Genomic DNA, 12,838 nt, shown 5'->3' on the forward strand with positions numbered 1-12,838 from the left:
AGGCCTGGAGCACATCAAGCACTACAAAGAATACTGGGTTGGCCAAAAAGTTCGTTCGGGCTTTTCTGTACCATCTTATGGGCAAACCTGAACGAACTTTCTGGCCAAGCCGGTGGCTTCTGTGGAGTTGTTGTAATTAGCATTAATTTGCATATACCTCCTCAGTATCACCCAGGAGGGTCATTAACTATTGTTAAGTAATAAACTCTCAGCCACCACTCACCCTGGAGCAAGCTACCTTGAGTTGACCATGTGAAAAGCAGCCTGATCCCAATTCAGAAGGTCTGCCCTTTGTGACTTTTAACTTGGAGTGTGTGACACACACACACACACACACACACACACACACACACACACACTTTAAACCCAGCATGTTCTCTCTAATCGTGCCTCTTTCAACAAATGGTACGTCTCTCCAGAAAGGCAGCACCCCCCAAGCCCTGGTTTCTCTCATTGTACTTCCATTTCAGCTGCTTTGGAGAATCCCTGATCCCTTTGAGGTACACCCAGGAGCCCCCCAACAAAGTGAATTTTGTTCATGCTCTGTAATACCTTGAATCTCAGTCAGACCCTCTGAAATGCGGTGGAGCCTGATCTAGCTGTTCCTGTGTGTTGTAGTAACAAACAGAAGCTTAAGGGTTTTTTTTAGAGTTTACTCCACCCAAAGAGATTCATCTCCAAAACTACATCTAGTCCCTAAGATAAGAAAGTAAGTAGACAGGAAATTAACAAACGGATCAGTGGATAGATGGAGAGAGTCATCAAGTCAGAACCCAAGAAGCCAAGAACCCACTTAGGTTCCAGTTTACTGGTTGGGGAATCGCTCCCTCCCTGTTTCCATTGCCCCAGGCCAACGACAGAGGAAGCAGTTGTTGACATCACTATGAGCCCAAGTACTTGTGTCAAGACAAGAGGTTTAGCAGGCGTTGTCTTTAACCTAGCTCAAGGCTCTTAAGAAAAAAAAAAATCAGATTCCTCCCTCCTGGTGGCAGGTCCACACGCTTTCTCCTTGTCAGTGGCTTCTCCCCCAAAAACCAGAGGGCCTCTGATCTTTTCCCTTTATTTATTTATTAAAATTTATTTATTTATTTATTTTTGGCTGCGTTGGGTCTTTGTTGCTGCATGCAGGCTTTCTCTAGTTGTGGCAAGTGGGGTTTACTCTGTTGCAGTGCACAGGCTTCTCATTGTGGTGGCTTCTCTTGTTGTGGAGCACGGGCTCTAGGAGTGTGGGCTTCAGTAGTTGTGGCACGCGGGCTCAGTAGTTGTGGCATGCGGGTTCAGTAGTTGTGGCTTGCGGGCTTAGCTGCTCCGCGGCATGTGGGATCTTCCCGGACCAGGGCTTGAACCCGTGTCCCCTGCATTGGCAGGCGGATTCTTAACCACTGCGCCACCAGGGAAATTCCTGATTTTTTCCCTTTAGATTCATGGTTTTCTGAAGCCACAGGGAGACGAGAAAGCAAAGGGAAAAGGAATGACCTTCAGCTCATTCATGAAGGCCCAGTGTCAACCAGGAAGGGAGTGCAAGTCAAGGGCAAGGTGGCTTCTGGCCTTGTCGCCCAGACAGCACACTGCCCCCGCCCCCACCGTGCCCCAGCCTGGCTGTCAACGCAAACCCAGTTGGTGTTGCAAGAGGCCAGGGAGCCCTCAGCAATCTCTCCCAACCAGAGATCCACAGCGTCTGGCTACCCAGGAGTAGCCATTGGTGGCTTCCTGTGCTTTTTTCCCTGTTGGAGGGAAAATAGGGCTTAGTTCAGAACTTTGCTCCCAAATGGTGTGCTATAGAATTCGTGTGGAATTGTGGTTAGGAGTTTAGTCGCTGGAGTTTTAAAGACTTGCAATCAAACGGATGTTAGTTCTTTCCCTTGTTACCTTCATGGCTTTGGGAGGGTCACTTAAGCTCTTTGAGGCTATTTCCTGACCCATAGAACAGGGGTGATATCCACCTGATTGTGGGCACATAAGAATTAAGTTGGGTGGACAGCCTGACATACAGGAGGTACTCAGCAGGAGTTACTTGCCTTCCTACCCTTCCCTCAGTTAGACCTTGGGGCATTGACAGTGCTGGGTGCCCAGAAAGGGGAGCTCAGCCGAGCCTGGGGCAGGGGTGGGGGTAGCAGTAAAGTGAGCACGTCCTGAACATCCATACAGATGCCAGAGCTTCCCCTGAGCCCGTCCCCGGCATTGCCTTGCCTACAGCTGTTCTACCATCGTCCAGAAAAGGTGTCATTTGAGATGCCAGTGGTATCATGACAGTTGCCCACAGGCTGTTATTGATCATAATAATAACCATAATGAAGATGATTTGGGTTGGTCACCAATGGGTCCATCACCATGGGAACAGGACACCCCAGGGTGTCTGTGCCAGGCCTGGCTTCCAGCCCCCTCTAGGCACATGCTCACGTCCGCCCCAGGATGATGGTTAGCGAGTGGCCAGCACCCTCCTTCTTGGCCCAGCCCTACAATTCCAAACCTCCACTGCCCCAGTGAGTCAGGAGGAGGCGGAAGGGGCTGTTGGATGAGATGGGAACAGGGACGTTTGCCCTTTTGGCAACAGCGTTCCACTCCACCCCACCCCTCAGGGCCTGGTCATGCCAGTGGGGTAGCATGATATGTCCCCACTACACTGATGTTCTTGGGGTTTCTAGAACACCCCAAAGAGGGCCTGCCTTGGGCCTTTGCCCTAACTTCTCTCCTGCCTGGAATACTCTTCTCCTTGTTTGTATGGCTGGATCCTTTATGTCATGAAAATCTTAGGAATACTCTTCTCCTTGCTCGCATGGCTGGATCCTTTATGTCATGACCTTCTGCCTGGCATACGCTTCTCCTTGTTTGTATGGCTGGATCCTTTAGGTCATGATCTCCTGCCTGGAATACGCTTCTCCTTGTTCGCATGGCTGGATCCTTTATGTCATGATCTTCTGCCTGGCATACGCTTCTCCTTGTTTGCATGGCTGGATCCTTTAGGTCATGATCTCCTGCCTGGAATACGCTTCTCCTTGTTCGCATGGCCGGATCCTTTATGTCATGACCTTCTGCCTGGCATACGCTTCTCCTTGTTGGCATGGCTGGATCCTTTAGGTCATGATCTCCTGCCTGGAATACGCTTCTCCTTGCTCGCGTGGCTGGATCCTTTATGTCATGAAAATCTGAAAATCTTAGCTCACATTTTACCTAAAGTCAGCTCCCTCTTATCTTTGACACATTCTCCTATTTTAATCTTTCCTATTTAGATAATTCATTTGTCATCACTTTCCCCTACCAAAGTACAAGCTCCAGGAGGGCAGGGACTTTGTCAGTCTTGTTCACTGCTGTGGTCCCAGTGCAGAGAACAGAGCCTAGGCAGAGCGGGTGCTCATAAATACAGTCGGTCCTCATTATTCGCGGATTCCATATCTGCAAATTCACCTACTCGCTAAAATTTATTTGTAACCCCCAAATCAATACTCACGGCACATTCACAGTCATTCGTGGCCATGTACAGGGTGGTGAAAAACTTGAGTCAACTGATGCACATGTTCCCAGCTGAGGTCCAAGGAGAGGACGCTGTGCAGTTTTGTTTCAGCTCTCATCAGCGATGACCAGAGGATGGAGAAGGGATGGTGCAGTGCGGGGCAAGGAGCTCCAGCTCTGGGGCCAGTTGGATGGGTTTTGCAATTCTGCCCCCTGGTAGTGGGGCAGCCTCAGGGCAAATCACGTAATACTTCTGAGCCTCGTTTTCTCTTGTGTAAAATAAAATAGACTAGGATGAATTGTTTTCAGGATTTAAGATTATAATCTTTTTGAGATGTGTGCATGCGTGTGTGTATATACATTTCCTCCAGGAGAAAAAACTCAGTTTTCACTGATTCAGTGTTTGCTGAGACTTTATAGAACATAAGCGCCACGAATAACAAGAATCGGCTGTATTTGTTAAATGAAGATGGAGAAGGGAGCGCCTCAGAGGCGAAGGGACACGATGACTGTTTGGGTGTTGGGTGTCTCTCTCCAGATCAGCCTTTCCTGCACCTCCCACTGAGTCTTGGCCTCAAGTACAAGGTCAGGCAGTGCTTGATGGGGGGCTAGGGATGGGGGAGGAACACAAGAAAGCCAGCAGAGATGGTCCAGGGACTTGGGGTCCGTGATGGAGGACTGGTCCTCCCTGGGCTGTGAAACGGGGCTCACTCTGTGCTTTGCTTCTCCAGGCGTGATGACAAGCTGCGTATCCAGAGCGGCTGGCTGTGCCACTTGGCCCCGGAGATCATCCGCCAGCTGTCTCCTGACACAGAGGAAGACAAGCTCCCCTTCTCCAAACACTCGGACGTCTTTGCGCTTGGGTAGGTGGCCCACCCTGGCTTTTGAGAGCCCCAGCCTGGGCAGAGGGGCACTTCCCAAAACATTCCCTTAGTGCTTCTGGAAGGGACAGGGCATCTGTCTGCGGAGGAAGAGGTGGCTGGATTTCTGGGTGAGTTAGGGGGGATCTGAGTGGGCTGTAGTAGAGAGACCCTAGCAAACCTTCATGCCTGGTTTCTAACTGGTTGTGTGACCATGGCAAGTTACCTGATTCATTCATTCATTCGTGCAATAGCTATTTACTGGGTGCCTGTTCTTAACAAATTGTCAAAAACTTAGTGGCTTAAAACGACCTTTATTATCTCAAGTTTCTGTGGCCAGGAATTTGGGCGTGGTTCTGAACTGGCTCAGGATCTTGCATTAGGCTGCAGTCAAGATGTTGGCCAGGGCTGCGGTCTCATCTGAAGGTTTGACAGGCTGAGGATCCATTTCCAAGGTGGCCTGCTCACATGGCTGTTGGCAGGAGGCCTCAGTTCCTCACCACACAGACCTTTCCAAAGGCTGCTTGAGGGACCTCACAACACGGCGGCAAGAAGCTGCATTGCCTTTATGACCTAGTCGCAGGAATTGTACATCGTCACTTCTACCGTATTCTGTTTGTTAGAAGCAAGTCAGCAAATCACAGGGAGGGGAATTAAGCTCTACTTTTTACAGGAAGGAATATCAAACAATTTGTGGACATTTTAAAACCACCATAGGTCCCTAGACAGACAAGGAAACAGGTTTTTTTACAAAATTCTGTGATAAGTGCTATGCTGGGGATAAACACAGGACTGTGGGAAGAAAGGAGGAACTAAATCCAACCTGGGAGGTCAGAGAGAGCTTCCTGGAGGAGGTGACTCCTGAGCCTGTGTTAAAGATTGAGTGTAAGTAGTCCAGGTGAGGGTAAGGTGAAGTGTTCCAGATAGAAGGAGCACATGAAAAGCAACAAGGGTGAAAAAGAACAAATTGCCCACAATGGAGGAATATGTGGGGAGCAGGAGTGGAGGGAAGAAGACGAAGCTGATGGATGGAGAATCAGGAAAAAATGAGCCTGGGGTGGTGAGATGAGGGACTAGAGAGGAAAGAAGGCATTCTGCAGGGACCTAGAGGCTGAGTTAAGGAGTTTTCATCTTCAGGGCAGTAGGGAGCCACTGATGGTTCTTGAGCAGGACAGTGACTTTTAAAAGTGTATTGAGCACATAATCACACTCTGAGCTTTAGAACAATCACTACTGTGTTGAAAACGGAAAGGAGAAGGACAAGATTGGGGCCAGTTGACCAACCCAGGGGGGAGATGCTGAGATTCTCTGCTGAATCAGTGCCAGTGGGTGTGAAAGCTGGGATTGGACATAAGAAGCAGCATTTTGCGGGTGGAAGTGATAGGGCTTGATTGTTGGTTTAAATGTGGGTGATGCCAGATATCTGCCTGAAGCAGAGAGTAGTGTCATTCACCAAAGTAGAGACCCTGGAGGTGGGGCAGGGTTGGGCCATGCCAGAAAGGCAGAGAGAGCAGATTTGGACACAGTGAGTGTGAGCTGCCTTGGAGACAGCGAGGGGAGCAACCAGAAGGCGGCTGAAGCCACACATTTTAAGTTTGGGAAAGAAGAGTTCAGGACTTGGCGGCCAAGAGAGTGACTGCAGCCGTGAGAGGGGATGAGGTGTCTTTGAAAGTACAGAGGAGGGAGAGAGGGTCCAGGGCACAGCCCTGAGTTGCAGATCCGGACGCTCTGAGAAGGTGCAGCAGGAAGGCTTCCGCGCGCCTGTCCCTCAGATGGCCATGCTAATCCTCACCTTACCTCGACCGACCGCGGGGGCGGTTACATGGACTGGCAGAGATAAGCTGGGAAAGCTGTTTGGGAAAGCTGGAGGCTTGCAGATGTGTGCAGTTAGATTTAGCGCCACCAAGAGATGTTACAGAGAATATCTTCCCCGGAAAAGCACCCCTGCTGCGTGCTCTCTATAAATCGGGGTGGGGGCAGTGTTTGCGGCCACATCAGGATCCTCGCCATCTGTCACTTGGGCCCCTTAAGAGGCTGTCACTTGCCCTGATTAGTTTATGCCCAAATCTTTATCTAGTTAGATATTGTTATCTGAAACCAAATTGCAATAATTAAGTTGGTATATTTTACTATCAGTTTAGCAAAAGAAAAAAAGAATGTAATTAACAAAATGTACCAAAGTAAGTAATTGGTTTTCCACTGGAGTTTTAATCTTTAGCAATTTTTTTCCCCTTCAAGCGCGTTTCTCTTGAAAGTTAGGTTTGAAAGGAAGTTTTAATGAGGCTTTTATTCCTGACACTGCTGAGTTCCGAGGGGCCTGGTGCTCCCGGTTTCCTGCCAATTAGCTGCATCTTGTTGCCTGGGAACATCATGCTGGGGCACGACTTTGAACAAAAATGGGCCTTGAAAGTGTATTGAGCACCGTGTTAAGTCTGTGATGGGTGCTGCCTCATGGCATCTTCAGAAGCACACTTTGAAGCAGGTACCATTGTTCCCAATTGACAGATGAGGAAACTGAGGTTCCGAGTGGCTTAGTGACTTGCCTTATGGTAATTAGCAGTGGAGCTGGGAGTCAAACTTGGGACATCCTGACCCCAGGGTTGGAGCTTTAAACCGCAGAGCCCCCAGGCTTGAGAGTCATTTCACTACTCAAAGCCCTACTTCCCTCAGCCATAAATCAAAGATAATAAAGCCCATTGAGATGTTCTAAGGATTGAATGAGAAAACACCTGTAAGGCACACAGCACAAGGCCAAGCTCCTGATAGGCTCCCTTCCCCCCTTCACATGAGTGGTGCCTACACTCTGTGTGTGCCTCCTTCACTAGGCCCCAACCATCAACTAGAGGGTTGCCCTCCCAAATAGCTCACTGCCCCAATTACAAAGGACCCTCAAATGGGATGGAGTGTAGGTTTCTCAGTATAGCATAATGGCCAGTGGTATAATTCTGTAGTCAGATGGCTTCAACTCTGGCTATACCTCTTATTTTGCTGTATGACCCTGGGTAAGGTATGTAACCTTTGTGAGCCTCAGTTTCCCCAGCTGTAAAATGGAGCTGATAATAGCACTTCTTGTTTAAAATGTGGGTTTTATTATTATTCGGGTTTGATGAGGCCAATAGATCAGGAAACAACTACCACTGGATAGTTTGTTATTCACAGTCCCCAGAAGGAGAGGGCACATCATACGACACAGGGCCACACGGGGAAACACCAGGGTCAGTCAGGAGGCAGAGGGAGCAGGAAGAAAATGTGGGCAAGAGCCGTTATTGTGGTTTTCTCGGGAAGGAAGGGGCGAGGCAGGGTAAGCAGGCTTAGCATTGGCTAGCTTAACTAATTTCAGTGGGCTCTGGGGTATGGGGGCTGTCCTGAGTAGGGAAGGGGAATATTGGCCCTGAGCCTGATAGAGGAGATGGAGGGATGGTGGAGGACTTTGGACTGTTTAGTTTGCATATGAAAAGCACACTTACAGGTCAGTCCTTTACTATCTCTAGGAATTGGCTAGCCCTGGGAGGGGCAGTCCCGCCAGGGTCAGCAAGGCCCCAGATAGCAGGACATCAGAGTAAAAGCCATGCTAATACACCTCCCCCATAATCACAGTAAATACAAAAGGCTAAGATTAGTGTCTAGCGCAGAGTGAAAACTCAGTCAGTGTTATTGTTTATGATGAAAAGAACTAGAATCATCCCGCACGTAACTTGAGAACTTCCTGACCACCTAACTCAACATCCCAACACCTGAGCATCACCACCCCTCCTCGCCCCAGAGGGATGAGAAGATGCTGAGAGGCGGAACCCTAGAAATAGCTGGTTTGATACAGTCCTCTATCAGTAAAAAGGGTAACTGAGTGCTTTGTGTTCTTTAAAGCAAATTTACATCTTAGGTTAGAAGAAAGATCATTTCTTAGGATGGTTTCAGTTAGTCCCTGAGTTGGGAAATCTTCTCAGTGAGTTGAGACCTATCCCCACCGTACAGCTCAGTGACACCCCAGCATCCTCTGAACACCCCGACACATGCACCATAGTCCTCACTGCCGCCCACACCTCCTAGCATCACTTAGGCACTGCCCAGCCCATCTCCCCATCCGTCCCCACGTGCCGCTTACTGCAGCAGGCAGTCGTTTCTTCCATCATTACAACGTCGTGATTTATGAAACAGACGATAACATAGTCCATCTCTCTAGAATAATTCCGGCATCGAGTTGTTCTGGCATTCAGCCTCCCAGATAAACATTCTTCCACTGCAGTTTTATCATCATTCTCATTTGGCAAGTAGGGAAACCTGGATTCAGAAGGGAAGCAACCTACCCAGTGACACATTACTAGCATAGAATAGAATCAGGACTTGAACCCAAGGCAGTCTGACCCTCAGATTGTTTTTTTTTTCTTTCCACTATTTCAAAGGAAGTTTCCTTCTTAGAACACACAAATATAATAGAAAAAAATTCTGTCCTTTCTATCACTGAGAGGGAGCCCTTGTTAACGTTTTGCTGTGTTGCTCTTATTCTCCTGTCCATACATATATAGTGGTATTTAAAAAGCATAACATACCTTATATACAGTTTTGTGTCCTGCTTTTTTCACTTAAAATTATATTTTGAGCATTTTTTATGTCAGCAAAATTTCTTTGAAATGTTATAATAATAATAATAAATATCTTAGTTTATGGATTTACCATAATACATGTAACCAGTTATTTTTTTAATCTTTATTGGAGTCTAATTGCTTTACAATGTGATGTTAGTTTCTGCCGTACAACAAAGTGAATCAGCTTTATGTGTACATATATCCCCATATCCCCTCCCGCTTGAGTCTTCCTCCCACCCTCCCTATCCCACCCCCCTAGGTGGCCACAAAGCACCGAGCTGACCTCCCTGTGCTGTGCAGCAGCTTCCCATTGCTGTTTTACATTTGGTAGTGTGTATATGTCGATGCTGTTCTCTCACTGCGTCCCAGCCTGCCCCTCCCCCCATGACCTCAAGTCCGTTCTCTACATCAGCGTCTTTATTCCTGCCCTCCACTAGGTTCATCAGTACAATTTTTCTAGATTCCATATATATGTGTTAGCATACGGTATTTGTTTTTCTCTTTCTGACTTACTTCACTCTGTATGACAGACTCTAGGTCCATCCACCTCACTACAAGTAACTCACTTTCATTCCTTTTTATGGCTGAGTAATATTTCATTGTGTAGATGCGCCACATCTTCTTTATCCATTCATCTGTCGATGGACACTTAGGTTGCTTCCATGTCCTGGCTATTGTAAATAGTGCTGCAGTGAACATTGTGGTACATGTATCTTTTTGAATTACGGTTTTCTCAGGGTATATGCCCAGTAGGAGGATTGCTGGGTCGTATGGTAGTTCTATTTTTAGTTTTTTAAGGAACCTCCATACTGTTCTCCATAGTGGCTGTATCAATTTGCATTCCCACCAACAGTGCAGGAGGATTCCCTTTTCTCCACACTCTCTCCAGCAGTTATTGTTTGTAGATTTTTTGATGATGGCCATTCTGACTGGTGTGAGATGATACCTCATTGTAGTTTTGATTTGCATTTCTCTAATGATTAGTGATGTTGAGCATTCTTTCATGTGTTTGTTGGCAGTCTGTATGTCTTCTTTGGAGAAATGTCTGTTTAGGTCTTCTGCCCATTTTAGGATTGGGTTGTTTGTTTTTTAGTTATTGAGCTGCGTGAGCTGCTTGTATATTTTGGAGATTAATCCTTTGTCAGCTGCTTCATTTGCAAATATTTTCTCCCATTCTGAGGGTTGCCTTTTTGTCTTGTTTATGGTTTCCTTTGTTGTACAAAAGCTTTTAAGTTTCATTAGGTCCCATTTGTTAATTTTTGTTTTTATTTCCATTTCTCTAGCAGGTGGGTCAAAAAGGATCTTGCTGTGATTTATGTCAGAGTGTTCTGCCTATGTTTTCCTCTAAGAGTTTGATAGTGTCTGGCCTTACATTTAGGTCTTTAATCCATTTTGAGTTTTTTTTGTGTATGGTGTTAGGGAGTGTCAATTCTTGTTATTGAACAATTGTGTTATTGCTACTTTTTTCAGTGTTCTATATAATGGTGTACAGAAGATCCTTGTCATTGAGTTTTTGTCTGTATCCCTTATATTCCCCTTACAATAGTTTCCTAAAATTACAGGCATGGGGTCAGAGATCCTAGCCGCATTATATTAGACTGTTCAGGTTCTAGCTTTTGATTCATTTTAATTCAGGCACCAGAGAAGATATCCTGGGATAAGCATGACTTCTAAGACATTGACCAAGCTTTATGTACATCTTAGGTAGCAGAACACCAGCCCTGTGAGGCAGAAACTAGGGGGCCAGAGTGGTCAGCCAGCAGGCTGACTGGGTGGGCGCGTGTTGGTAAGGGGACACGGAGTTGCGAGGGACGTATCACACCCTTTAACAATGTCTGCCAACAGGACAATCTGGTATGAACTCCATGCCAGAGAGTGGCCTTTCAAGACCCAACCAGCAGAGGCAATAATCTGGCAAATGGGCACAGGCATGAAACCCAACCTCAGCCAGATTGGCATGGGAAAAGAAATCTCGGTAAGTCCCGGGATAGTGCCAGGTCTGGGGGATGAGGGGAGAAGCAGACACAATTCTGGGCCTTCTTTTTCCTGCATGTTAATGAGGTTGCAAACGCTTTCCTGGAGGGTGACAAAAAGCCTGCGCACAGACTCGTCAGGTGAACATGTGGAGCTTAGAAGGCAAAGCTTTTGAACTGTGCCTGCAATTCAGGTCCCTACTATCAGGGCACAGTAACACTCGACCAGGTTTTTCCCAGCAAGGGATTGCTGAGCCTAGTAGAACCAGTGAATCCCTCTTTTTCTGTTATTTTTTAAAGACATACATTAAGATACCACTGGTAGGGACTTCCCTGGTGGCGCAGTGGTTGAGAGTCCACCTGCCGATGTAGGGGACACAGGTTCGTGCCCCAGTCCGGGAGGATCCCACATGCCGCGGAGCAGCTGGGCCCGTGAGCCATGGCCACTGAGCCTGCGTGTCCGAAGCCTGTGCTCCGCAACGGGAGAGGCCACAACAGTGAGAGGCCCGCGTACCGAAAAAAAAAAAAAAAAAGATATCACTGGTATTAATGATTCTAATTTGATTTGGATCTCCATAAAATTTTTAAGGCATTATCCAACTCAGAACAAGACATGTGGAAACAGAGCAGCCTGAGTATAAATTAGTAATCATCCTCTAAAACACATCAGGAAGAATCCTGTTTTGATCAGAAGTTAGATGTGTCAGGGAAGGCATAATTATCCGGTATGTTTTTAAGAATTACCTGTCTCTAGATTTCCTTTCTCAAGTGAGGCAATTACTAAGAGTAATTTTCCTGTCTGTGACTTTAAGGGCGCTTATAATATTAGGATGTGGATAGAAGCTTCAGGATTCCCTTTTCTCCCTCCTTTTTGAGAAAAATGCCAAGAAACTCCTTGGGGAGCATTATTGATTTCAATGTATCCCAGCCCTTCTCTAATAGGATTTACCTAGTTTGCTATATAGGCTCAGAAAGTGGATGAGTAAAAGGATGTTGCAATGGATGAGTGATGCATGGCTGGATGGTAGATGAAGGATAAATACATGGACTGAGATGAATAGATAGATGGATGGGTGGGTGGATAGATGCATGGGTGGGTGGATGGATGGATGGGTGATGGAGGAATCTGGCAGTGCAACAAATGGGTAGACAAGCAGACAAATCCAATGAGATGTCAAGGAGTAATCAAGAAGGTACTAGTTACATTAAATCACCATCTTGGTTTCTTTTAGGACATTCTTCTCTTCTGCTGGGCCTTTGAACAAGAAGAGAGACCTACCTTTACCAAGCTTATGGACATGCTGGAGAGACTGCCAAAGCGAAACCGCCGCCTGTCTCACCCTGGACATTTCTGGAAGTCTGCAGAGTAAGTGTTCCCCCTTAGCATCTCTCCCCACTGCCCTGTCCTCTGGCCTTTGTCACCTTTTTGCTCCCCTCCCCAGCTCCTCTGCCAACCGTCTCCTTTCCATGTACCCACCTCCCTCCCCAGCGTACTACCCTTCCCCACCGTGTTTCTGTTCAGGGGAATCTCCTCTGCAATTTGGGTCCTAGAGGCTGCCGTACAGGGCCTGGATCCCCGCGGTTACCATGGCTGCCTCATTGCCTGTTTCCTCCTGATGAAGGTTGATGCCCCAGTAAGTCTGAGCATCACACAATGAGGTGGTACCCTGAACCCACCAAGCCCTACCTGTCAGCTATTCATCAAAGTAGAAAAGTCCTGGGGTGTACCTATTTCACGGACTATAGACGGGCAAGGTGTCTGTGTCCTATTCCTGTACCCACGGCAGACATGATTAATCTATCACAGTGCATCTGCCATCACTCAGTGGTACTCATCAGCAGTTATTTAGAATCAGTGCATGGATGCCTTTCCTGGCCATTCCAGATTTATCCAGCCTCCTTCTTTTACACATGGAGAAACCGTGGCCCAGAGACATTCAGCAACTCACCCACATCTGCATGGGGTGTTGGT

At 47.2% G+C, this 12,838-nt stretch overlaps 1 protein-coding gene across 1 annotated transcript in view; it reads left to right on the forward strand.

Moving 5' to 3' along the window:
* Nucleotides 1–12,236, forward strand: part of KSR2 (kinase suppressor of ras 2) — a 396,776-nt gene extending 384,540 nt beyond the window's left edge. Inside the window, exons 17-19 of the mRNA XM_060029378.1 lie at nucleotides 4,182–4,313; nucleotides 10,739–10,868; nucleotides 12,099–12,236. Of these exons, the coding sequence (XP_059885361.1) occupies nucleotides 4,182–4,313; nucleotides 10,739–10,868; nucleotides 12,099–12,236 (400 nt within the window). The remainder of the gene's footprint in view (nucleotides 1–4,181; nucleotides 4,314–10,738; nucleotides 10,869–12,098) is intronic.
* The last annotated feature ends 602 nt before the right edge of the window (nucleotides 12,237–12,838 follow it).

The sequence above is a fragment of the Delphinus delphis genome, chromosome 13 (assembly GCF_949987515.2).
Source record: "Delphinus delphis chromosome 13, mDelDel1.2, whole genome shotgun sequence".
Lineage (NCBI taxonomy): Eukaryota > Metazoa > Chordata > Mammalia > Artiodactyla > Delphinidae > Delphinus > Delphinus delphis.